The sequence below is a fragment of the Callorhinchus milii genome, unplaced genomic scaffold, assembly GCF_018977255.1.
Source record: "Callorhinchus milii isolate IMCB2004 unplaced genomic scaffold, IMCB_Cmil_1.0 Scaffold16, whole genome shotgun sequence".
NCBI classification, from domain to species: domain Eukaryota; kingdom Metazoa; phylum Chordata; class Chondrichthyes; order Chimaeriformes; family Callorhinchidae; genus Callorhinchus; species Callorhinchus milii.
In genome coordinates this window covers 1,566,532-1,593,178 of record NW_024704757.1, presented here as the reverse complement: position 1 = coordinate 1,593,178, position 26,647 = coordinate 1,566,532, and the positions used below count along the sequence as shown (strand labels likewise).

The window sequence follows — 26,647 nt, the reverse complement described above, 5'->3', positions numbered from 1 at the left end:
CAAAGCACGAAAACTTTTTGAGACGTTTGGATGTTACAAGACAGGCACTAAATCAAAGGTGTTATTATTGTTACTGGATTTGGCCATCATAGAATCAAACAATTATACGGCACAGGAGGAGGCCATTCGGCCCATCGTGTCTGTGCCGCTCTTTGAAAAGAGCTTCCAAATCAACTCCACTCCTCCCCGCACTCCCCATAGCCCTGATCACCCCCACTCCCCCATAGCCCTGATCACCCCCACTCCCCCCATAGCCCTGATCACCCCCACTCCCCCCATAGCCCTGATCACCCCCACTCCCCCATAGCCCTGATCACCCCCACTCCCCATAGCCCTGATCACCCCCACTCCCCCCATAGCCCTGATCACCCCCACTCCCCCCCATAGCCCTGATCAACCCCACTCCCCCATAGCCCTGATCACCCCCACTCCCCCATAGCCCTGATCACCCCCACTCCCCCCATAGCCCTGATCACCCCCACTCCCCATAGCCCTGATCACCCCCACTCTCTCCCCATAGCCCTGATCACCCCCACTCCCCCATAGCCCTGATCACCCCCCCCCCCATAGCCCTGATCACCCCCACTCCCCCATAGCCCTGATCACCCCCACTCCCCCCATAGCCCTGATCACCCCCACTCCCCCCATAGCCCTGATCACCCCCACTCCCCCATAGCCCTGATCACCCCCACTCCCCCATAGCCCTGATCACCCCCCCCCCCCCCCCCCCCCCCCCCCCTCCCCCCCCACTAGCCCTGATCACCCCCACTCCCCCCCCCCCCCCCCCCCATAGCCCTGATCACCCCCACTCCCCCATAGCCCTGATCACCCCCCACTCCCCCCATAGCCCTGATCACCCCCACTCCCCCATAGCCCTGATCACCCCCACTCCCCCCCCCCATAGCACTGATCACCCCCACTCCCCCATAGCCCTGATCCCCCCACTCCCCCCATAGCCCTGATCACCCCCACTGCCCTGATCACCCCCACTCCCCCATAGCCCTGATCACCCCCACTCCCCCCATAGCCCTGATCACCCCCACTCCCCCATAGCCCTGATCACCCCCACTCCCCCATAGCCCTGATCACCCCCACTCCCCCCATAGCCCTGATCACCCCCACTCCCCCCATAGCCCTGATCACCCCCACTCCCCCCATAGCCCTGATCACCCCCACTCCCCCATAGCCCTGATCACCCCCACTCCCCCACACTCCCCCCATAGCCCTGATCACCCCCACTCCCCCCATAGCCCTGATCACCCCCACTCCCCCCATAGCCCTGATCACCCCCACTCCCCCCATAGCCCTGATCACCCCCACTCCCCCATAGCCCTGATCACCCCCACTCCCCCCATAGCCCTGATCACCCCCACTCCCCCCATAGCCCTGATCACCCCACTCCCCCATAGCCCTGATCACCCCCACTCCCCCCATAGCCCTGATCACCCCCACTCCCCCCATAGCCCTGATCACCCCCACTCCCCCATAGCCCTGATCACCCCCACTCCCCCATAGCCCTGATCACCCCCACTCCCCCATAGCCCTGATCACCCCCACTCCCCCCATAGCCCTGATCACCCCCACTCCCCCATAGCCCTGATCACCCCCACTCCCCCATAGCCCTGATCACCCCCACTCCCCCCATAGCCCTGATCACCCCCACTCCCCCCATAGCCCTGATCACCCCCACTCCCCCATAGCCCTGATCACCCCCACTCCCCCCATAGCCCTGATCACCCCCACTCCCCCATAGCCCTGATCACCCCCACTCCCCCACACTCCCCCCATAGCCCTGATCACCCCCACTCCCCCGCGCTCTCCCCATAGCTGTGCTCCCGTCCTCCTGGTCACTGCCGTGATGTCAGGGGGAGGGGGCGGGGCCGCAGTGCTGAGTGGGCGGAGGGCAGACCGTGCATGTGGGAGAGTTGGAAGATCCGTAGCGGCTTTCCACCGCTTGTTATCCGGTTTTACACGGCGCCACCCACTCCCTTCCGCGTACAGTCCGCTCCTATGGAGCGAGCTGCATTTTCCTGGTCTTATCAGTTTCCGGATTCGTCCAGGCGCCGGTGAGGGGGCGGGGCTCGTATTTGATAGACGTGAGAAGCAGCCAATTGTCGCGTGCCGCAGCCCCTTTGTCGTTTTGTGATTGGGTGCTGTGGAGGGAAAGGGGGGCGGGGTTGAGCGGCGAGGGCCAATGGGCGCGGCCGGGAGCCGCGCGCGGAATGGCGGGGCGGTTGTCAGGGGCGTCTCGCAAAAAAGCGGCGGAGGCCGCGGCCTCGGGTGAGGTGAAGTGAAATGACGGGGAGGCCGCGCGCGGGGAGTCTGTCCGTGTGCGCAGGCATTTATTTTAAGAAAAAGATCATTTAAAGAAAATTTAAAACAATCTCTCTATATATAGTATATTTAGAAAAAAATAACATTTCCTGGTCAGCCCGGAGCCCCGTTCCCCTCCCGCCCCCCGGACAGGCCCTGGACCGCGGGCTGTCAGTGTCAGCGAAGGCGGGTGAGTCTGTGTGAAAGAAAGTCATCATCATCTTTGCATTTGATCCGGAGCCGCGTCGCGCCCTCAGGTCCAGATGTCTCCAAAGTGCTTCACAGGACATACCGTCAACTGTTTTGTGGGTGAAGCGCACCCGCCAATTCCGCACAGCCGCGTCCCCACGAACTGTGCGGTGAGTGACCACATTTTATTTGGGGCAGTGTTGGCCAGGACACGGGGGGGGGAGACTCCCTTCTCATTTTGACTGGCGACGTGGGGTCTTTAACGTCCACCTGAACAGGCAGTCAGACCGGAGGTCGGGTTCACGTCTCATCCAAAGTACCACATCTCCCAACAACACCTCAGCACTGAAAGATACTCAACCAGGAAATGGCGATTCTCCCTCCCACCGCCCCCCCTTTCCAGCTCCGATTGGGATAGTGCTGTTTGCCAAACTGGCTGCCGACTTGACCTATGCAACACACAGTTACTACGTGTGACAGCGAGTCTCCTCCTCTTGCCCAGCCTCGGTGCACATGATTCAGTCTTTCGGATGAGATGTTAAACCAAGGTGCGCTATGCCAGTTCAGGTGGTCTGTAACGATGCCGTGGGTTCACGTTAAAAGAGAAGGGAATATCTCTCTCCAGTGTTCTGGCCAATAATTCCCCCACTTCACTTACTTCATAATTGTTTGTGGCGCATTGCTGTGTGAAAATTGGCTGTCACATTCACCCACAAAATACATAGTCACTCAATCCACTTCATGGTGTATATGGTATGTGATTTTTAAAATATGTTTTGATGACATGGAAGACACCATAACAGATTCAAGTTTCATTATTATTGTTAGAACCTCCTCATGTCAGTATGTTACCCGTGTCATCAAATCTGGTGTGTGAAAGAATAGGGGGAAGAACATTCGCTATTATATGTAGATGTGTGATTTGGGGAGTTTTTTTTAAATTAACGTTTAATGATACTTATATAACTCATAACCAATGAAAAGTGCTACAGGAACTCTTAAAATTATTATTAATAATGCTTATTTGATACAGTGCCTATAACGTTGAAGCATTTCATAGGTAATTTGTTGTAAACTATAGTGACGGTGTATTTTGTGGGCAAACACAGCATTGTCCTACAAACAACAAAAACAACAAAATTACATTTGAGTAGCGTCTTTCTCGTCGGGAGAATGTCCCAAGGTGCTGGACAGACAGAGTTACGGACCTGAGCTGAGGGTTGGGGTCAGGGAGGGTGGAGGGCAGGGGGGGATCCAGGGAGATCGAAAGCACGGTCGGAGGGGAGGGTCTTGAAATGGATCTTGAAGGTGGTGAGGGAGGAGGCAAGGCGGAGGGTCTGCGGGATGGAGTTCCAGAGGGTGGGGGCGGAGTGGCAGAAGGCCCGCTTGCCAATAGTGGGGCGAGCGAGGCGGGGGACATGAAGCAGTTCGGAGCCCGCTGAGCAGAGGGAGCGGGCAGATGGTAGGGGGTTAGGAGGTCGCAGAGATTGTGGGGGAGCAAGACCATGGAGGGCTTTGAAGGTGAGGACCAGAATCTTGAACTGTATCCTCTGTGTAATGAGAAGCCAGTGGAGTTGGGCAAGGATGGAGGCAATAGGTTTGTAGAGCCTAGTGCGGGAGAGGACACGGGCTGCAGAGTTCTGGATGATCTGCTGCCTGTGGAGGGAGGAGTTGGGGAGTCCGACGAGCAATGAGTTTACATAGTCGAGTCTCGGATGTAATGAATGCATGTATGAGGGTTTCGGCGGCCTGCGGTGAAAGTCATTGGCTGAGCCGGGCGACGTTGTGGAGGTGGAGGAAGGCAGAGCGGGTCATGGCACAGATGTGGGGTAGAAAGAATAGTTGAGGGTCAAACAAGACGCCAAGGTTCCGGACTGGCTTAGCAAGGTGGACTGTACAACCATGAATGGTGATGCTATCAGCGCCTGAGGTGAGGAGGTGCTGACAGGAGCCAATCAGGAAAGCCTCGGTCTTGTTGACGTTCAACTGAAGAAAGTTAGCTCTCATCCAGGACTTGATGTCTGACAGACATTCAGTCAGCACAGCAGTGGTCCTGGAGTCAAGGGGGGAGGCAGAGTGGTACAGTTGGGTGTCATCCGCATATATGTGGAAGTTGATGGGGCGGTAGTTTGGGTGTAGAGATGGGTCCAGGGAGGGTTTCTTAAGGAAGGGAGTGATGACAGTGGTTTTTAATGGGGCTGAGAACAGTACCAGAGGACAGGGAGAGGTTTATGATGTCAGTGAATAGAGGTGCAAGGAGATGGAGCTGGGAGGTAAGGAGAGGGGTAGGGATGGGGTTGAGGGAGCAGGTGGTCGGTTTCATGCAGGATATGGTGGTGATGAGAAAAGAGGGGGAGACAGGTTCAAAGGTGTGAAGGGAGTGATGCGTAGGGGCCGAGATAGGGAGGGGGTAGCCGGTGCAGTGGCAGAGACAGCTGAGTGGATTCCCTAGACTTTGGATTCGAGGAAGTTCAGTATCGCCTCACAGTTGGCATTTGAGGTGAGGATGGGCGAAGGGTGAGAGGGTGGGCGGAGGAGATGATTCGTGATGGAGAAGAGGAGCCTGGGGTTGTCCTTAGCCTCTAAGATTGTTGGAGTAGAATGGTGATTAGCGGAGGCGAGGGCGGAGTGGTAAGATTTGATATGGGACAGCCAGATCTGCCGATAGACAGTTAAGTTTGATTTAAGCCAGGTGCGCTCAGCGGCATGCACCTGTGCTTTAAAGGTTTGGAGGTGGCTGGTGTACCATGGTGACTTATATGAGTAGAATATGGTTTGGGAAGAAAGGGGTGCAAGGGAATCGAGAGTGTAGACGAGGGAGCTGTGGAGAAGAGTGACCGAGGAGGATAGGTCATTGCGGGAGGAAGCCCAGAGGGGAAGGAGTTCAGATGACTCCAAGGCAGCTGAGAGTGAGTGGGGGGGGAGATTTTTTTCCAGGGTCGATAGGAGTTGGAGGTGGGTTGGATGGTGGTGGGGAGAGGATTGAGGAGTTAAGGGAGATGAAGTGATGGTCCGAGATTGCTTTGTCGATGATGGTGAGTTCCGAGACTGTGAGGCCCCGAGTGATCACCAGATCGAGGGAGTGAGCGCGGACGTGGGTGGCGGAGTGGATTTGGAGGGAGAGATTGAGGGAGGAGATAACAACAACAAAATGACATATGTATAGCGCCTTTCACGTCGGGAGGACGTCCCAAGGCGCTGGACAGATAGAGTTACAGACCCGAGCTGAGGGTCGGGAGGGGGGGGGCAGGGGGGCAAACAGGGAGATCAAAAGTAATAATTGAGATAAGGGAGGAAAAGTCAACAGAGGTAGAGCAGGAGGGGGTGGAGTGAAGGTTGAAGTCGCCGAGGATGAGGAGGCAGTCGGAGCAGAGGGAGAAGGAAGATAGGAGGGTGGAGATGTCGGTGATGTGATGAAGGTGGGGAGGAGCTGGGGGGGGCGATAGATAAAGAGAATTTTGAGGGAGGGAAAGGTTGGAGGGGTGATAAAGGGTAAGGTGCTCAAAGGAGGGGAAGGTTCCAAAGGATGGAAGCTTTTTGTCTATCAACAAGTCAAAGAAGGCTTAGAGGTCAAAAGGATAATATCCAAACGGTTTACAGGAAGGAAGAATTACCATCAGCCATGGTTGAAAAGGTGAGGGAGGGGATCAGATTCCATTACTGATAACCATCTAATGTGTTAATGTGGTATGTTGGAAAGGGTTGAATTTTGAACTTCTTGATCGTGTTGGTCCACAGAACAAAACAGATGTATGATTTTGCTAAGTTAACACTCGAGGATGGCTGGTGTAAAATTAAATAATTCATACTGGGGCAATAGATAATGGTCTTTTGAGGCATGTGCAAAATAGAGGATACTTTAAATCCACAGTCACTGCACTTTACAGTGTGTTCTGGGAAGGGCTTTGAGACAACTCAACGACATGATAAGGTGCTATATCAAATGCCAGGATTATTATTATTATTTATTCACTTTCCACCTTCATCTTCACCTTCAAGATTTTGAAGCTGGCTTTGCACCCAGTGAGTGAAAGGGTTCAGTAGCGATGTCCCATTACTATAAGCAGAACAAAATCTACCTGTCATTTATGTATATAATGTATTAGAATGTATATAAATATAGGTGACCTGACTTGAGAGTTCTGTTTCGGTGCTGAATGAAGCCAATAATAGATCTTTATAGAATTAAGCCACACAGATGAAAATGTTGTGGCTTTGTGAGAAACTATTTTATATAACATAATAATTCTTGTATTTGATATAGCGTCTTATCACGTCATTGAGACGTCTTCAAGTGCTTCACATGTTTTACTGTGAAGTGTAATGACTGTGTGCTTTTATCAGTGAATCAACAGCTACTTTGTCCACAACAATGTCCCACAGATAGTCATGAAGTGAATAACCAATTTTATCTGAGAGATTGTCAGTCACAGGACCGGAAGAAACTTCTTTCTCTTTCAAATAGTGCCATGCAATGTTTAACATCCTCCTGAACAGACAAACAGGACTTTGGTGTAGCATCTCATCCAAAGGACAGCACCTCTGACAATGCAGCGGATACTCCCCCAACACTATTGGAGTCTCAGTCTAGGCTATGAGTTCAAGTCCTAAAACGTCGCATAAATTTTATTTTGCGGAAATGTAACACAGCCCAAAAGTATATATTTTTATAAAGTGTTTTTGATGCTTATTTTAGTCAACAACAACAACAACTAAACTTGGATTTATATAACACCCTCCACGCCGGACAGCGTCTCAGAGCGCTTTACAGTAACAGATCCTGGCACCATGTCATGGCGTTTCACCCACAAAATATACGGTCAATTCACTTTACAGTATAAACTGTGAAGCACTTTGAGATGTCTTGAATACGTGGTAAGGCACAAATGCAAGGATTATTATTATGACAAGAGTTGCTGCTGAATTGCAGTCTTGTGCTTTCACTTTTCATTTATGTCTGTTCCAGATAATGAGATTCATTTTGGTAATCACACCATTTTGTTACCAACCCATGACTTGCAATTGGCCTGAATCTGGCTTTCATATATGCATTGTCAATCCTTTTTTCTCCCCTCAAGACAGATCGGAGAAAGTAAGGGATTCGTAGAGTTATACAGCACAGAAGGAGGCCATTCGGCCATCATGTCTGTGCCGGATCTTTTGATAGAGGTATCCAAATCAATGCCACTGCCCCGCTCTCTCCCCATAGCCCTGCACACTTGTCCTCCCCAAATACTTATCTACTCTCTTAAAAGTTGTTATCGAATTGGCTTCCACCAGCCTTTTAGACAATGCATTCCAGATCCCAACAACTCGCGGTGAAATTCTTCTTACTTCCCCTTAACAATTATTTTAAATCGGTATCCTCAGGTTACCGAGCCACCCGCCAGTGGAAATAGTTTCTCCTTGTTCATCGTATCTAACACACTTATAATTTTGAAAATTATGTATATTATATATATTATATATATTATATATTAAGTCTCCTCTTAACCTTCTATTGGTTGGGAAGTGAACTGTGTCATTTGATATTTGATACCTAAATTGAGATTCAAGTCCAGTCTAGATTGATGTCTGTCAATAGTACTTATAATGAGCACATAAACGCAGTACTGATTTGGTATTAACTTGGCATTCAGGTTAAGTGGGTACTGGAGGGTGGAAATGGAAATATCAACTTTACAGCATTTCATCGTAACATCCTGTGAAGCACTTTGAGATGTCTCAACAACTATGCTAAGGCATTATATCAAATCCAAGGATCATTTGTTTTAACTGATGAATACAACAAAGTTATGTCTTTAACGTACATTTCGTTTACAGATCTTTGATACCGTGATCTGTAAAGGAGGAAGGAGGCAGTAAGGAGACATTTAAATTTGGACAATTTCATTTGTAATGGAATGGAGGGCGATATGAGATTCCAGAATAGACAAACATACAAGGACGAACGGGAAGAGCTGCAGGACGGCACATCACCCGAGCCATCCTGCCAGCTCTCTGCTACTGAATTTTCCTGCCACTGTTGCTATGATATTTTAGTGAATCCAACTACTTTGAACTGTGGGCACAGCTTTTGCCGACATTGCTTGGCGCTGTGGTGGGATGCATCCAGGAAAACTGAATGCCCAGAATGCAGAGAAAAATGGGAGGGATTTCCTAAAGTCAACATTGTATTAAGGTAAGTGAAATGCATCTTTTTAAAGCTTAAATCACTATAATACCCCAGTCAAATGAGTCCCTGTTCAAAGTCAACAAAAAACTATTTGGTACTGAAAATAGGTTTTAATTCCTGGTATATTAACAAGGTCAACACGTTTAACTAGAGACTTGGATTAAAAATTTTAATGGTGACTTTTAAGGTCTGCAGCCTCCTGACCTCACATAATCTATGTTTAGACTTGACTTCAAGTTTCTGATGCTGTGGAATGTTATCTGACTTATTTTTTGCCAGAATCAATCAATTTCTGAGGGATTACAATCAATTGGAAGACCAGTTTGCAAATACAATTTCAGTAAAGTTTTATCAAAAGTAACTGTTTTATCAAAAGAATCGAAAAGGCTATTCTGATCACAATAATAATAATAATCTTTGCATTTGATATAGCACCTTATCACGTCTTCGAGACGTCTCAAAGCGCTTCACAGAATTTACTGTAAAGTGAATTGACTGTATATTTTGTGAGCAAAACGCAAAACAATACTGAATGAACAAAATTGAATGAAGCAATGTTCCTAAAAGAAACTTAACAGCATGCAGTATAAGCATCCTGAAATAAATTTATTTTCTGTTCTAGAGACTCATTGGCAGGCTATAAACTTGTAACGGCACCCTCTCTGCTTTATGATGGAGTTAATTGGTTGCACAGTGTTATTATAATAATAATCTTTGCATTATTGCTTTATCACGTTTTTGAGACGTCTCAAAGCGCTTCACAGAATATTTTGTAAAGTGTAGTAACTGTATATTTTGTGTTCTACTAGATACGCAGATGTTTAGCCCTTTCAGTCAAATGCACCTCCTTAGATTTTGAGATACTTTATAAATAGTTTGATTGTTTTAACTTACCTGGAAATAATCTTAACCTGATTCTTGTGTAAAATTCAAGTGGTCGGTAAATACACTAAACATTCAAACACAGATTGTTCACAGCATATGTTTGTAACTGGTTAAGGGGAACATACAGAAAACGTACAGAATTTGCTAGTAACTGTTTCAATACTCATAAGCAGCTAGATGGCTAAAAGCGGTCTGGCCACTGTTTGTACCTTGCTGCTTTGTGGTTGATTGTTCCTTGCTTCTCTCTAGGGATGCTGTTGAGAAGCTATTCCCTGACGATGTCAAACGGCGACAGGAGGAAACACAGAACAATTTAAAAATTTCAAATAGCCTTTCAGCTTTCCAGAAATATGGTAATGAACAATCAGCAAGACCTTTAAACCACACTGGGGAATGGCGCCGAGGAGGTGGCTTTTTCTCAGGAGTATTAACTGCTTTGACCTGTGTGGCGGTGAGTATCTCTTTAAACATTCTTTTGCAATGAGGTCCGTTTCTCTGTATCACTAATATTATACTGTGGCTGAGTGATTGAATAATCTTTGACTTGGGTATGTTTATCACTTCCATCTATTTATTCAAATAGAATTTCCATCCAAATCTTGTGATTACCAGAATAATACAATACAAATTACATATGTATAGCGCCATTCATGTTGGGAGGATGTTCCAAGGCACTGGACAGTCAGAATAACTGCTGCTTGCGTGCCCATTTTGCGACGCTTCACTGCACAGAATTAAGAGAAGTAGGGAGTGAGAAAACTGAGGCAAACAGTGACTCTTTCATTTCAAAACCTAAGGCACATGATGCAAAAATGACATCTAGCAGCAGCCAGGAGCACTTGATAGAAGTGTTTTAAGATACCAGATAAAAGTGACTGAGGATTTTTTTTACCCAGAGAGTTGTTACGGTCTGATATGCACTGCCTGAAACAGTGGTGGAAGCAGATTCGATAGCAGCTTTCAAACGGAATTGGCTAGGTACTTAAAAAGGAGAAAAATTGCAGGGCTATAGGGTAAGAGTGGGGGAGTGGGATTAGTTGGTAGCTCTTTCAAAGTGCTGGCACAGGCATGATGGGCACAGTAAAATCCCTACTAGAGCTTATTAAAATAATGATTCAGTAAGGTGGACATAAGAGACGATTTCCACTTGTTGGTGAGTCCATAACAAGAATGGTGTATATATAAAATGGCCATTAGCAGATGCTTTCATCCTGTAACATCTCATTACTTCGCGGGGCATTGCGGTCAGTTTAGTGATTAGACAATCACAGCAAACAATTTGCACACAGCAAAGTTCTTCAGTCATGATGACGTAAATGACCAATTTATCTTGGGGATTGTTGGCTGGGATACTGGGGTCTATGTTGGTCTATGTTGCTCAGCTACTCACTCACTGAGCCATTTGGGATGTTGGGAAGTAGAGTTGTTACAGGAGATCACTGAGGTTCTTAAGACAGTTTGTGTAACATTCTGATATTAAGGAGTAAATCAGTTATTTATTGTGTTAGGTGATGTTCCTCGTGTATCACTGGAGCAGAGAGTCCGAGCAAGATCTTCTTGTCCACAAACCTGTGACAAAGTGGACAGCAAATGAGGTGACTCTCTGGCTGGAGCAGTTAGGCCAATGGGCCTCTGTTTACAAAGAGAGGTTCTTAGAGGAAGAAGTCAATGGAAGGTAATGCCTTTTGTTTTACTGTGTATAACTTTGCATTTGTTGTGGTTAATGCCATTGAAGAGAAATTCTAGTCCAACAGAATAACATTTAAACATTGCATTGAGGACAATATTGACTGAGTTGTAAACTTTAGACAATTTTATATTGTTAAGTATCAGCAATTTATGACATAAGAAGGCACCTCATAGAATCGTACAGCACAAAAAGAGGCCATTTGGCCCATCGAGTCTGTGCCGTCTCTTTGAAAAGAGCAATGTAATGTCAATCCCACTCCCCAGCCCTTTCCCCATGACCCTGCAAACCTGTCCACCGCGTTTTTAAAAGTTGTTATTGCATCGGCCTCGACCACCCTTTCAGGCAATGCATTCCAGATTCGAACAACTCGCTGCGTGAAAAAAATTCTTTTAGATACTATTTAAATCTGACCTTGAGTCACCGACACACCCACCAGTGGAAACAGTTTTTCCCTTTCTAACCTATCAAATCCCCTCATGATTTTGAAGACCTCTGTTATGTCTCCTCATAACCTTCTCTGGTCCAATGAGAGTAATCGCAGCCTCTCTCACCTTTCCTCATCATCACGGCCCCTCATTCCTGGTAAATCTCCTCTGTACCCTTTCCAATGCCTTAACATCCTTCCTATAGTGTGGTGCCCACAACTGGGCGCAATATTCTAACTGAGGCCTAACCAGTGTTTTATATGGGTTAATCATCACCTCATGACTCTTGTACTCTATGCCCCTATTTATAAAGCCCAGTATCCCATATGCCCTTTTTACAGCTTTATCTACCTGTCCTGCCACCTTCAAGGATTCATTTACCTGCACCCCCAGGTCTCTCTGTTCTTTTACCCCCCTTAAGATTGTATTACCGCAGCCTATATTGCCTCCCCTCATTCTTTCTACCAAAGTGCATTACCTCACATTTCTCCACATTGAAATTTATCTGCTATGTATCGCCCATTTTACCATTCCGTCTATGTCTTCCTGCAGTTGGCTACTATCCTTCTCACAGTTTACCACCTTACCTAACTTTGTGTCATTGAAACATTTTTAATTTTAATTTCTCTCAAGAATTAACAGAAATAACAGAAAAGAAGATTCCAAAATATTCTTTCACTATATAATCTAATCTTTTAGATGCAAAAAGCTCTTTGATTAGATATTCAGGTATTAATCTAAATTAATTTTATCCAGTTACTCAGCAACTCGTCAAAGCCATAAATTATATTGGAAATGAAGGGTACATTTTTACCCTGAAGGTTCAGCAGGAAATTATGTTGTATTCTGACTTTCAGAAACTGAGATATTGAGTTTGTAGTGTGTGTGTGTGTTCCAAAATCTCACTATGTTCATTTACTTTTAGGCTATTATTGACTCTTGGAGAAGAAGAGTTTTCTAAACCTCCCTTCAACATTGAGAATGAACTTCATAGGAAGGCCATTCATATGGCATTAGATAGCGTAAAAGCACTTGGGGTCAAACCCCCTCAGAATCTCTGGGAATACAAGGTAAATATTTTTGAAATGCAGCAATCAATAACCCAGCTTTTTGTTTCCAAAATGAATAAAACTAAATTGTGTCTACAATATGTGGTTTTGTGTTGCAATAGTAAAGCCTAATGATGCCTATTTGACAGAAAAGGTTCTGGATGGAATGCTTCATGATGAGAAAACTCAGTTAACTCAGTTAATTTCAGACAGAGAACTCTTTCTCCACACTACAAAGTGTGTTGGCTTTTATGCATCAAATCACAGGTTTGACAGTGGCTGCAGATGAGACTGCAGTGCTGGCACCTGGCTGAAGGACAAAGTAGAAATGGTATTTCAGGAAGTTGTTTAGAATTAAACTAAAGGTCTTTTTTTTTTAAAAAAGGCTAATCTGATCCAGTTGGTAAAACCACAACCATGTGTGAAATTGAGCCATTCAGACCCAGACGTTTTTACAGTTGATTCTGTCTATGAGTAGAGCAGAATGATCTCATGTGAGCAGCAGTGGTGGGGGGTAGTGTAGAGAAGTGCTCAGAATGGCCTGTACTAGAGAGGAAAAAATCAGTCCGGTTTCTTGCTTCTGAGTGCTGCCCTGTGACTCGAGTTGGAGAGTGTGCTCGTGCGGACATCAGCGCAGAACAAAATGAGGCTTGGCTGTGATGCTTCCCTCCTCTGCCTCAGGCAGTTGAACAGCCTAGGACTGTGCGTGAAGAATAGCTTCTTGGGTTCTTGTGACACTGGATTCCAGCATGTGAGTCAATGTCTTTCGCAAGTACAAAAAAAATTTAGAAATTGAGGCCTTGCTTAATTTAATAATAATCCTTGCATTTGATATAGTGCCTTATCACATTGCTGAGATGTCTCATAGTGCTTCATAGAATATACTGTAAAGTGAATTGACTATATTTTATGGGCATCAGTCAATTGAGCACAGCCCCGTCCCACAAAAAGCCCTGGATTGAGTGGCCAAATTATTTATTTTTGGGGGGAAGGGATTATTACCCCAAAAGCAATCCACCAATCGACTAGCATTGGGTTCCTACTTTCTAGGTAAATAGAGGCGTGTGAAGTAAGGAAACTTGCCTAAGGTTTCGCCCTGCTCGGGAATCCAACCCGGGTCCTCTCGCTTGTGAGGCGAGTGCTCTAACCACTATTTTACGGGACTATATATAATTTGCAGAAAGCACAAGTATGATCTAGTGAAATTACCTGAACAACACAGGAAGGAACTTTCATCTGCTTATTACTGATATAAATACTTATTTTTTCAGGCAATGCATGCTGGCAAGTCACTGTTCCTCCTATATGCACTAAAAAGCTCTCCACGGCTGACCATGCTGTACCTATACCTGTTCGATTACTCAGAGATATTTCTGCCACTCATCCATACTGTTTCTCCAGAAAAATCTGAGATGAATGAGGAATCGGATATTTTTCGAAAGTACTGGGTAAGTCTTGTCATACAGCAGGAAACCAAGCCCAACAGCCTAACTCCTCCATGACAGTGCTTAGACTCCACACAAGCCCCCAGCCCTTTTTTGCTATGTTCTTCTCCTTTGTACCTAAATTAAATTGTTTGATTCAGATTTTGACATTTTTTTTAAAACTTCATTTTCCACTCCCCCTTTCTCTACTCCTCCCGTGATTTCAGCCTCTCAGTATCACAGCAGTGAGTACTTCTCGACCAATTGGTCATCCTTCACGTTGATGTTCTGTTTCATTTTGAAGGCCCAAACCTGTATCTGCCTAGCATTCATGTGCACTTCCATTAGTGATCATTCTATAGCAAATAGTTTTTGGAAATTTGCCCATTTTGTCCCTCTGTCTCTAGGCTCAGAATGCTGAGGTGCATTCGTAGGATTAGCTGGTTGAGATTTCAAATTGAGCACAGATCGAAGATTATTCTGCGATTTATTCCCACACTATTTGCTGAAATGTGATCCAGAAAGAACAACTTGCATTATGTAGCACCCTTCACATGGGGCAGCATCTCAAATCGCTTAACAGTGTGTGGGGGGTGGGAAGGAGAAGGTGACTGCAAACAGAGTCGAATCTAGTCATTCTTTCTTATAAAAGCTCTATTTTTGTATTTTCTTAATTTCCATGTCATCTATGCAAATGTGTCATAACTGTCCTAATATTTCTTTTGAAAAAGTCTGATGACATCAGCGTGAAGCAATGGACTGAATTCCTTGTCAAGTACACCCTGATACCGTATCAATTGATCGCTGAGTTTGCCTGGGATTGGTTGGATGTGCACTACTGGACCTCCCGGTTTATAATTGTCAATGCCATGCTTCTGTCAGTGTTGGAATTCTTTGCATTTTGGAGACTGTGGTCAAGAGGAGGACTCAGGTAAGGTTCAGCTTCTTTCTGCCGTGGTGTTGATCATTAGCATATTGAATAATTTTACACTTATTCTGTATTGAAATTTGAACATAGTTGGTGTATGCTACCTGACTGTTCTGCGAGCTGTTGCAATTGAATGCGTACATCCTTTTAGCAATGATTTGGCAAAATTTTGCTTAAAGCTGTGGTTCATTTTAAATTATCTCTTTTAGGACTATTCCTCAGCGAATGTGGAGTCATTTCTGGAAGGTATCAAGCCAAGGAATTCTTGTTGCTATTTTCTGGCCGATAATTCCTCAGTTCATCTGTGACTGTTTGTTTTACTGGGCTTTGTACTTCAATCCAATAATAAACATTGACCTGGTGGTCAAAGAGGTACGGCGTTTGGAAACTCATGTACCATGAAAATCTCTGTGACTCAAACCGAGGAGCCGCACTATCTCCCCAAAAAGCTTATGACAAAGGAACAGTTAACAGTGTACATATTCTTAAATGCACTGTTTTACTGCTAATAGTTTGAAATGTCTGTACAATTGGCAGAGTTTAAGAACTGGAATATTACACTTGTATAAAGAAAATGGACTTGATTTTTACTGCTGGGTGTAATGGAGAACGTGCCTGGACTGAACACTGTTCCATGCTAATGAGTGCAATTAACATCTTTGTGGTTTTTAGTCAAACGGTTGCCTGCAGGTTTTACTTTTAAATTTCTCCTTTGATTAAGTTTCTCTCACATACATGATACAGGAATAGCACTTTTATTTTAAACGGGGTGCGGATTGTCTTGATTTGATTGATTCAGTTATATTGTGATCTGCAAACCACTTGTGCCAAGCCCCTCTTGCATTCTGTTATCTTGTTTATCAAGGGCTACATCATGTGTCATGTAAACTGGTGAAAGGACTGAAACCTGCATATATAATACCTCTCTTCATAGAAGCATAGTTTATTTTACAGTTGATTTGAGTTTTTAAAAATTCAATATAAGATCTGCTCTGGCGATTTTTGTAATCAGTTTGATGAATAAACTCTATTTTTGCATCTCTTGACATGGTGAATTGCACTGGGAGAAGATTTTAAGCTGTGCAGTTGTTTAAATTGTGAATGGTGATCTGCAGTCTTGTTTCTTTGCTTTGATAAAGTTGTGAGCTTGTGAAAATTGATTAAATTTTTTTTTAGTGATTTTGAATGTCGTTTTTTCATTTGAAACTACGTAGTACAAAGCCATATCAGATCCAGATTCCCAGGTTCTGTTCTCTGTTAGCTTTGCTGCTGTTAGGTCACCTCAGCCGAGCTCACAGTTGGAGTACTGCAATGGCCTGCTAGCTTTGCTGGGTTACAGTGAGCAAAATCAGCACATTGCTGATCACCATCCAGTGTTCCCTTCTCGAGTGTGCATGTGATGACATTTGATGACTGATCTGGAAAATGACCAGATTTTCATTATCTGCTGCCAGTTTTACTTGCTAACAGGAACCCTTTGCCAACCAGATGCTGCAATTCACTCTGGACTTGTCAGAGGTTGTAATCTTCTGTTTCTAGCCATACGTTTTCTGTTATGTTCGTAAATGTTGCTTCCAAAAATGAAGCTACCGTCTTGACAGATGTTGTCTGATGTAATAAATCACATGCATCCAGTGACATTCAATGATAGTCAAATCTGTGCGACAGTTACCTTGTTACACTTGCCTCGACTTAGATCCTATTTTTTGCAACTTAGTACAGAAAGGAGATGACAGAATAAAGCTGGGAAAGGATGTAGGACCATTGGTAAGTGTGACGATTCATAAAGCAGACTTTGAAGTCAGGTGTATTTTGCTGGTCAACATTAAATTTCATCCCTGAAATGACTTATGCACTGAATTCAAGTCAGGCTAATAATAATATTCACCCTTGCATTTTATGTAGCACCTTATTAAGTCAAAACACCTTAAAACACTTCACAGATGCATCTGTACAGTGTAGTAACTGACCATGTTGTAGGTATCTCTGATAGCCAATTTTTTACAGCAATATCCCATAAACAGCCATGAAATAAATGACCAATTTTATCTGGAGGATTGTTGGCTAGGATACCGGGGGAAACTCCCTTCTCATCGAATAGAATAGTCTCGGGCAATATTTAACAAATACAAGTTCGACCTCTCATATTTGTTTACTAATAGACAATGCGGATTAAAAACACAATCGGCACAATCCAAATGGCTCTTGTCCAGTTTGATACAAAGCGGCTACTACAGACCAGTGATCTCCAGGTATCAACTTTTCTCAAGAATGGGCTGCTGCACCAACATATTTCCGCGTTGCAGTTACAGACCTAAACATGGCAGTGATACTCAACATAACAGCAGTATTTGTAAAAACTCACCATTGGGTGCTCCTGTAAGTGTACAGGTGTAATATAGAAACACACACAACTATCTAGTATTAAAAGCAGGTACATGATCTGCATTTCCGCAGTCTGCACTGTGCAGTACCAGGTGAATATGTGACATATGATCATTATATCTTAACTTTCAGTTTTCATTCTCTGCCCACTGTAACAGGAATATGACGCAAGACCAGTGATATTGCCCATTTTCATGCTGTTCTCAGTGAATGACTGGAATGAGCCGATGAAGGTAAAGGCTAAAAAACATCTTTGACGTGTGTTGTATCTACTTTCTCTGCGGACTAACACTCAGTGTAAGAACTCAGATATGATTATGAATGTATGTTATTAAGAATGATTGGACAAATGCGCTCCTTGTTATGACAATAAACAATAACATTTATGTCTAAATGGAGGAATCGATGATTGTTGCAGAACTCAGTTACCAAAAAAAAGAAAGGTACTGCTGTGTATTTGATGATGTAATGAACAAATGTGTTTCTAACTGTACATGAATATTAAAACAGAAGCTGCATTAAATTTTAGATTGACTGAATAAGTTGTATTGGCACATTCCCTATGCAGTCACAATATTTAGCAACTCCTGCACTTTCATCTTTACCAACTTTCTACAAGTGGTACAGTTCTTTTATTTAGAACTGCTGTATAATGGAACCATCCCTTTTCTCCCCAAGAAACGATTTAGTTCTCAATGCCAGTTTTCAGTCTTTAAACAGAAAACAACAGAACCTTAAAATGATACATTGAATTAAGAACTCATTTGCCCCAGAACTATTTCACAGGATTTATAATTGCTCAAAATCTATGAAAATAATAACTTGCAATTATGTAGCATCCTTAATGCAGATACGTCTCAAGAGTGTACGATTTGATGACAAACTGGGAAGAGAGGGGAGGTGACTCAAGGCACGGCTGAAGAGGTGTGATTTGAAGACAGGCAAAGACAAAGGGATTGAGGCAACGAGTTTGAGATTTGGGACATTGTGGCTGAATGACAGCAGTTACAATGTAGGTGTGAGCACAGTACAAATTATGTTATATCAGTCAAAATGCACAGCACATAATTTAACCTGCAGTTTTAAGAAAAACAATTGGGTGAAACAATGGTTTCTATATTCTTGGTGTGCCTTAGACCTTTGACGGAATTAGTCATTCCCAAATAAACTGTGGAACTGGAGAGTTTCTGATGCGAAAGGAAAGTCGTGGAGTAAGGCCAGTTTATTTGTTATAACTTCCGTGAGCTGCTGGCAAAAAAAATTACCAAAGTGTCTCATGTACACCTTTCAATCTATTCCTGTTTATGTTACGATTTATTATTTATAAATACCTCTATTAGGGGAACGCAGTCACAGCTGAGGTGGGGGCGAGAGAGGAATATTTTCTACCAACATGAGGAGGTAACTTTTTGTAACTGTTGACAAAAAAAAATCTATTTAACAACTACTGAGGATATTTTGTATTTTCCTGTAGCAAAATCTCTTTGTGCGCACATCATATGTTTATTTTATACATTCACCTGAACATTGAGTCACTTTACTTATTTTCTGTCTGTATTTGATATATAGATACATACATTCATGTGTTTGTTCATATTTCTTCCAACTACAAAGAACATAATTTTTTGTTAGCTGTGCAATTGAGAACATTTGAGGAAAGTGAAGTTAAGTAAAGTGGGTTCTTAGTTCAGAGCACAATACTCTAGTTTCCGCAATGACATTAAACCGGCCTGTCTTACAGTTAAACTCAGTCGTGGTCACTTCCTGCGCTGCTCTTTCCCTCGGAGAACCACAACAGGATGTGAACTTAGGTAGTGTTCATGAATGGCAGAGTGTGGGCTAGAACCAAATGCCATATTCAGCTCACTGTTTTATCAAAGGGTGGACTGACATTGGAGGCACTGTGGCAAAGTTTAAAGAGCACTTCACCGCTCTGCCCTGAGCTACATTAAGCTTCTGTCTCCTCCAGTGGCATAAACTTGCAAGCTGATATCACCCCATCACAACACGGTTTTCCATGTTAAACCCTTGTATGTGTGAAAGTAGACCCCAGCTAGGACATGGCATCACAATAATGTAGACAACAAGTAGAGTGGACAGGTGTCTCTACTTTCCCACCTTTTTGGCTTCAAGAGGCGGATGATGAAACAGAAGCAGGTAATAAAACCTGGCATAATGCACAGTGTAGATAACTCAAATTCAGTGTGAAACATCATGATCCAAAGGGAATTTGATCTCCTTTGTGCAGCCAGAGGTTCAAAGTCCATCTGAGGAATAACGATTGACTGGACATTGTTTCATGGCATGATTGACAAAGGAAGCCACAACCCTATATTACAATAGGCTAAGATGGCAAGTCAAGGAAGTTGTAAGCAGCTATCGAGAATCAGTAAGTATGAAGTTCACTCTAATGATTCATCACAAACCACGAGAGTGTGCAAGTCAAAAGGCAGGTCTTTCTGGTTCTCCTTTAAACTCCAAACGATGAAATACCATAGACTCCAAACAACTAAACAATTAAATGCTGAGATTGGGACTTTCATATCAAACAGCAGTGGATTTTGCTTGCAAAGGAGCAAAAAAGAGTCACATCCTTAATGAAAAATAAAAATACGAAATTTAAATCACAGATGAATTTGAAATTTGCATTAAATTAAACTCCATGCTAGCCCTTATGACTGTTAATAGCGACATGCTTTTTAAGTTTAAAGTTCTGTATCTGGCTTTGTTTTTCAGGAACTTTTGCTTTGAGGGTTACTAATAAAAATTTTGAGGCCTCGTGCAAATCACTGGCGCCTGCTGTCCAGTATGGCTTTCCAGTCGTCCGCCCACGAGCCCAGTCGCATCCTTGGGGTTGTTAGCTCTACGTGCTTATTGTGGCAGGCCGAGAAGAGAATGTGTTCCCACGTGGGATTGGGCTCCACACCTAGAAGAACGGCAAACAAAACACAACTAGTATTATTGTGGAGTCCTGTAGCTCAGTGGTTAGAGCGCTCGCTTTGCAAGCGAGAGACCTGAGTTCAATTCCAGGCAGAGGGAGAAACCTTGGGCAAGTTTCCTTACTCCACACAGAGCCTAATAATAATCCCTCCAAAACAAAACAATAATAAATTGGTCATTTTCAATCTACGACTGTTTGTGGGACATTGCTGTGCGCAATTGGCTGCCGCGTTCGCCCACAAATATACAGTCAATTCACTTTACAGTGTATTCTGTGAAGCGCTTTGGGACGTCCTCCCGACGTGAAAAGCGCTATATCAAATGCAAGGATTATTATTATTATAAACAACAGGGATCTCATTCAGATTAGGTCTGAATGAACACAGCAAGACAAGTACACGTAGTCAGGCCAACATCCATCCAAACACAGTCAATCAGTACAATACTCCAGTAATAATAATAATAATCCTTGCATTTGATATAGCGCCTTATCACATTGTTGAGACGTCTCAAAACGCTTCACAGAATATACTGTAAAGTGAATTGACTGTATATTTTGTGGGCGTAAAGTGGCAGCCAATTGCACACAGCAGTGTCACACAAACAGTCGTGAATTGAGTAACCAAATTATTTTTTTGAAGGGATATTTTTAAAAAGAAAAGCGATCCACCAAACAACTAACAAACAAGTTCATACTCACTGCTAGATAAACAGGTGTGTGGAGTAAGGAAACTTCCCTAAGGTTTTGCCCTGCCTGGGAATTGGGCCGAGGTCCTCTCGCTTGCGAGGCAAGTATCTGCTTTAGAGCACGAAAAGCCAGCAATACTGAGAGTTACTTTCAGCTACATATTGCTGCATACTTGGGCAAGGTGTAACTCTATGCAAGTATATTTGCAGAGTTTTGCTTCTCTGGCATCTAAATACCAGTGAACAATTAATGCTGGGGAAAAGCCAGCTGTCCCGTTGTTTTTTTTTACTGACATTTCTAAAACATCAATGTGGTCCAGCTGGGATCTTTTAAGTGTTTCTTTCTCGTCTCAATTTCCCATTTTTTCCCTTTGAAAGAACAGATTTATGGTATTAATAAGAATCCTTACATTTGATATAACGCTTTGTATCACCAAAATGAATGAAAGCACTGCTTCACAGTGGAGTCCTGTAGCTCAGTGGTTAGAGCACTCGCTTTGCAAGTGAGAGACCTGAGTTCAATTCCAGGCAGAGGGCGAAACCTCGGGCAAGTTTCCTTACTCCACACACCTAATAATAATCCCTCCAAAACCAAAAACAAATTTCCTTACTCCACACAGATAATAATCCCTCCAAAAAAACAATAATAACATTTTCAATCCACGACTGTTTGTGCGACATTGCAATGCGCAATTGGCTGCCGCATTCGCCCACAAATATACAGTCAATTCACTTTACAGTATATTCTGTGAAGCGTTTTGGGACGTCGAGGAGACGTGAAAAGCGCTATATCAAATGCAAGGATTATTATTATTAATGTAAGATGTAGTGACTGTGTATTTTGTAGGCGAATGCAGCAGCCAATTTGCACACAGCATTTCCACATAGGCGACATAATTGCTGTCTTTAAGAATCTAAAGGGACTAAGCATAGTAAAACCAAAGCACATGGCCTGCGATTGAAGGGGGTAAAGTCAGAACAAATCTACACAAACACTATTTCACTGAATGAATAGTAAACCTGTGGAACAGACTCCCTAGGGAGATGGTTGAAACAGGAAATGTGAATTATTTCAAACACAGATTAGATAGTTCTCTTTTGGGAAATAACATTATGGGATACAGTACATAGGTAATTTGGAACACACGTGCATGCGACTGCCAGGAAGGTGGAAAGCAAATTAGATGGACCTCTGTCTTTTTTCATCTAGCAATTCTTGTGTTCTTAGCATTGTCACACAAACAGCCATGAATGAAGCGAATGATTGATTTTATTTGGGGGATTGTTGACCAGGACACCGAGAGAAACTCGCTTCTCATTTTGAATAGTGCAATAGGATCTTTAACGTCCACCGGACAGGTAGAGGGGATCTTGAATTTAATCTGATCTGAAGGACGGTACCTCTGACAATGTAACAATACCTTTAATAATGTAAAGCTTCCCCAGGACTACATGTAATCCTCCTCTGTGATCTTACCTGATATATCGACTTTATCATCTATCAGTAGGTCAGCCGATATCAATGTTTTATCCCTCGTTAATACAATCTGTTCCAGAAACTCTTTGCCAAGATGCTTCTCTACCCAGGCGTACTGTGAATACAGGATCAATACATCATGATTAATATTATGATTGTGATTAATACATGATTAATGCATGGGTATTTACTTGTGGAGCAGGGGTGGGGGACGCAATGGACAAAAGGGAAGTCAAAGATAACTTTTTAAAATGTGTTTTGAAAGAATTCAGGGAGTGAGCAAGGTGAAGGGATAATACTAATTATCCTTGCATTTTATACAGCACCTTACCATGTCATTGAGACATCTCAAAGCACTTCCCAGAATATATTGTAATGTGGATTGACTGTGAATTTTGTGGGCGAAACACAGCAGCCAATTGTGCAAAGCAACGTATCACAATCAGATGTGTTTTTTTAAGGAGAGAGTTCAGCAAAGTGGCTGAATGTTTGCTCACCAAAACAGGGCAAAGGTTGGCAGAACGGAGGGATTGGGCAGGAGTGATTGCAGCAGATCACAAAGGTAGCTCAAGTACCTATTGCACAAATCAACCTTAACAATTCCTACTATTTCTCTTGGTTTGAAATGCTTCACACACAGCGACTTACTTTCTCATAAGGGCAGTGGTCGAACTTCGGTATTGGGCTGGTGCAGATGAATACATCCGTGCTGTGGAAAAGCAACAGAAAGAAAATCACTAGAGGTACCTTGTCTTTGACATGTTAATTCTGAACAGAGTGAAATTGGATTCTTGGATAGTTTTAAGAGTTGGGACTCACTTTTTCAAACTGGTCATCTCTTTCACAGCCTTCACTGCACCAGGAATGGGATCAAGTTCAATAAAGAAATTCTTCGACTCCCAAACGCTAATTGCCTTTTCCTGAATTTTTTAAAAATTAAATTTAAAAAAATATAAAAATATTAAGTTGAGGAATTGGAACAGAGGAAATTAGGAAGGGAAGAAACCCCATATAGCCCGCTCGCCTCCACCACAGACCATTTGTGGAGATCCATGGTGTAGTGGTTACAGCCTCGCAAGCAAGAGGACCCGGATTCGATTCTCAGGTAGGGCCAAACCTTAAGAAAGTTTCCTTACTCCACATACAAGCCTCTGTTTACCTAGCAGTAAGTAGGAAGCTGTTTTTTAGTCAATTGGTGGATTGTTTTCTAGGCGGTAATAATCCCTCCAAAAATATATATGGATAAAATAATAATTTGGTCAATCCATGAATGTATGTGGGACATTGCTATGCGCAATTGGCTACCACGTTTCGCCCATAATGTGAAGCGCTTCGAGATATTTATTATTATTATTATTCCACGGGCCATGTATTACAATTTCCCCTAATCCCACTTCTCACCGTATCACTTCATATGTTTATTCCCCCAACAATCTACATATCTTGTTCTTAAACCCTTCAACTGATTTCTGATTCTTATTACTCTATGCAAGAGAAATGATTTCCTTGTCTTGATCCTAATCTGTCCGATACAGTAACATCTTCTTATAGCTGATAATAATAATCCTTGGACTAGCTTGAACATTCATATCTTCTTACAAATATTGTGTGAAATTAAGATTCATTTAATTGCTTCACCCATTGATCATGCTTGAGAGTGTGAGAGATCCTTGAGCATGCGTGCTGCTGTTCACATATTGTCCAGCAAAATAATATGTGACCCTTCTTAGCATTGCGGAGTGATATAAATAATAATAATTATTCCTGCATTTGATATAGCGCCTTATCACATCATTGAGATATCTCAAAACGCTACACTGAAAGGTGAATTGACTGCATATTTTTTGGACGAGACATGGCAGCAAATTGTGCACAGCAATGTCCCACAAACAGCCATAGATTGAGTGACCAAATGATTAATATTTTTCAAAAAAATTTATAAATGCACTGAGATCATCTAACAGCCGAGACTGGAAATTGAATCTTTCTGCCCTGGTACTTTCCTTAGCTCGCTTTCCCCTCGCCTTCCCCTCGCCTCCCCCTCGCCTCCCCCTCGCCTTCCCCTCGCTTCCCCTCGCCTCCCCCTCGCCTTCCCCTCGCCTTCCCCTCGCCTCCCCCTCGCCTCCCCCTCGCCTTCCCCTCGCCTCCCCCTCGCCTTCCCCTCGCCTCCCCCTCGCCTCCCCCATCTTTACAAAGTATATCAGAGGTTATATGGTAAAGTGGCTTTGACTGTATTTTGTGAGCGATACACAGCGGCCAATTGGCCCCAAATCCCAACCAACTGCGCTGCGCCCAAAGTCAGGCGATCCCCAGGAGCAGTGAATGGCGGGTGAGGGGTTAACACAATGGCATCAGTTTGGGTTTAGGTTATTAAACAACATGACGGACGCGGTCAGGAGACGGCGATGTGTGTGGAACAGTGTCCGGAGCGGAACCCGCAATGGGGGACACGGGGAGAGGGGGGGGACACGGGGAGAGGGGGGGACACGGGGAGAGGGGGGGACACGGGGAGAGGGGGGGGACACGGGGAGAGGGGGGGACACGGGGAGAGGGGGGGGGGGACACGGGGAGAGGGGGGGACACGGGGAGAGGGGGGGACACGGGGAGAGGGGGGGGGACACGGGGAGAGGGGGGACACGGGGAGAGGGGGGGACACGGGGAGAGGGGGGGGACACGGGGAGAGGGGGGGGGCACGGGGAGAGGGGGGGGACACGGGGAGAGGGGGGGGCACGGGGAGAGGGGGGGGGACACGGGGAGAGGGGGGGGAACACGGGGAGAGGGGGGGGACACGGGGAGAGGGGGGGACACGGGGAGAGGGGGGGGAGGGGGGGGGACACGGGGAGAGGGGGGGGGGGGGGGACACGGGAGAGGGGGGGGACACGGGGAGAGGGGGGGGACACGGGGAGAGGGGGGGGACACGGGGAGAGGGGGGGACACGGGGAGGGGGGACACGGGGAGGGGGGGGGGGGAGGGGTGTGAGCGCGCGGCGCCCTCAGTGACCGAGCGCTGCGCTGAGTGTCCGCTATGACTCACACACAGTCCGGGCTTCAGACTCTCGTACTGAGCGGAGACCCAAAACCCTCTGCGGTCTGACAGCGGTACACAGGGCTCCGCGGGGAACATCCGCCGATACCTGTGCAGGAACCCCGCCTCGAAATCAGCCAAAACCCCATCCATGTCCAGCAGCACCCGCAGCCTCCCGGCCCGGCCCCGGGCCCCGGGCCCACCCACACCCCCGGCCCCGGGCCCCCCCACACCCCGGCCCCGGGCCCCCCCACACCCCCGGCCCCGGGCCCACCCCCACCCCCGGCCCCGGGCCCACCCACACCCCCGGCCCTCCCCGGGCCGCTCCGGGTCAGCAGCCGACACAGCGAAGCCATGATCGCTCTGAACAGCACAGGGCCCGAGAACCCCCGACTCCGATCCGATCGACAAGTCACTGCCGGCGGTCACGGAGCTCTGTTGCGGGCGGAGGCGGCGGTGCGGCGGCGGTGCGGGGACGCCCCCGCGAGGCCGCGGACATGTCTGCGGTGTCCCCGCGGCAGCACCGGGAAACCTCACAGCGCCACCGCCACCGCCTCACACACAGCGCTCAGCCACTGCACTGCACTGCACTACCCACCAGCTCCACAGCGCCCCCCCCGGGCACTGCCCCCCCACCCCGGGCCCACCCCCCCCCCCCGGGCACTGCCCCCCCCCCCGGGCACGCCCCCCCCCCGGGCACTGCCCCCCCCACCCCGGGCACTGCCCCCCCCACCCCGGGCACTGCCCCCCCCCACCCCGGGCACTGCCCCCCCCCCCGGGCACTGCCCCCCCCCCCGGGCACTGCCCCCCCCCGGGCACTGCCCCCCCCCCGGGCACTGCCCCCCCCCCGGGCACTGCCCCCCCACCCCGGGCACTGCCCCCCCCGGGCACTGCCCCCCCCCGGGCACTGACCCCCCCACCCCGGGCACTGCCCCCCCCCCCACCCCGGGCACTGCCCCCCCCCACCCCGGGCACTGCCCCCCCCACCCCGGGCCACCCCCCCCCCCCGGGCACTGCCCCCCCCCACCCCGGGCACTGCCCCCCCCACCCCGGGCA

At 45.9% G+C, this 26,647-nt stretch overlaps 2 protein-coding genes across 3 annotated transcripts; one reads left to right on the top strand and one right to left on the bottom strand.

Annotated features, from left to right (window-relative positions):
* The first annotated feature begins 2,208 nt into the window (after positions 1-2,208).
* LOC103187092 (bifunctional apoptosis regulator) lies at positions 2,209-16,257 on the top strand. Of its 2 annotated transcripts, none has more exons than XM_007906437.2 (8): positions 2,209-2,503; positions 8,326-8,683; positions 9,812-10,013; positions 11,071-11,237; positions 12,603-12,747; positions 13,998-14,174; positions 14,882-15,081; positions 15,288-16,257. In XM_007906437.2, exons 2-8 carry the CDS (start codon positions 8,406-8,408, stop codon positions 15,478-15,480), a joined length of 1,362 nt encoding a protein of 453 aa, XP_007904628.1. In that variant the 5' UTR covers positions 2,209-2,503; positions 8,326-8,405; the 3' UTR covers positions 15,481-16,257. The 2 variants fall into 2 exon arrangements, with proteins under 2 accessions (XP_007904628.1, XP_007904629.1); XM_007906438.2 differs by having other exon boundaries at positions 2,209-2,672.
* A 1,561-nt stretch (positions 16,258-17,818) lies between these two features.
* On the bottom strand, positions 17,819-26,090 carry LOC103187091 (5'(3')-deoxyribonucleotidase, mitochondrial). The gene is made up of 6 exons (XM_042341143.1): positions 26,008-26,090; positions 25,601-25,814; positions 23,387-23,487; positions 23,216-23,276; positions 22,568-22,682; positions 17,819-20,389 (listed from the first exon to the last, which is right to left on the bottom strand). Exons 1-6 carry the CDS (start codon positions 26,088-26,090, stop codon positions 20,250-20,252), a joined length of 714 nt encoding a protein of 237 aa, XP_042197077.1. The 3' UTR covers positions 17,819-20,249.
* Between the last annotated feature and the right edge of the window lie 557 nt (positions 26,091-26,647).

Bases quoted from the DNA above. Each gene is read 5' to 3' on its own strand.
- LOC103187092 (XM_007906437.2), top strand. From the start codon at position 8,406: ATGGAGGGCGATATGAGATTCCAGAATAGACAAACATACAAGGACGAA. The intron at 8,684-9,811 runs GTAAGTGAAATG...GCTTCTCTCTAG, and splicing joins AAAGTCAACATTGTATTAAG to GGATGCTGTTGAGAAGCTAT. The intron at 14,175-14,881 runs GTAAGTCTTGTC...CTTTTGAAAAAG, and splicing joins ATATTTTTCGAAAGTACTGG to TCTGATGACATCAGCGTGAA.
- LOC103187091 (XM_042341143.1), bottom strand. From the start codon at position 26,090: ATGTCCGCGGCCTCGCGGGGGCGTCCCCGCACCGCCGCCGCACCGCCG. The intron at 25,815-26,007 runs GTGACTTGTCGA...GGGTGTGGGGGG, and splicing joins GAGCTCCGTGACCGCCGGCA to GCCCGGGGCCGGGGGTGTGG. The intron at 22,683-23,215 runs GTAAGTCGCTGT...CTGTATTCACAG, and splicing joins ACCACTGCCCTTATGAGAAA to TACGCCTGGGTAGAGAAGCA.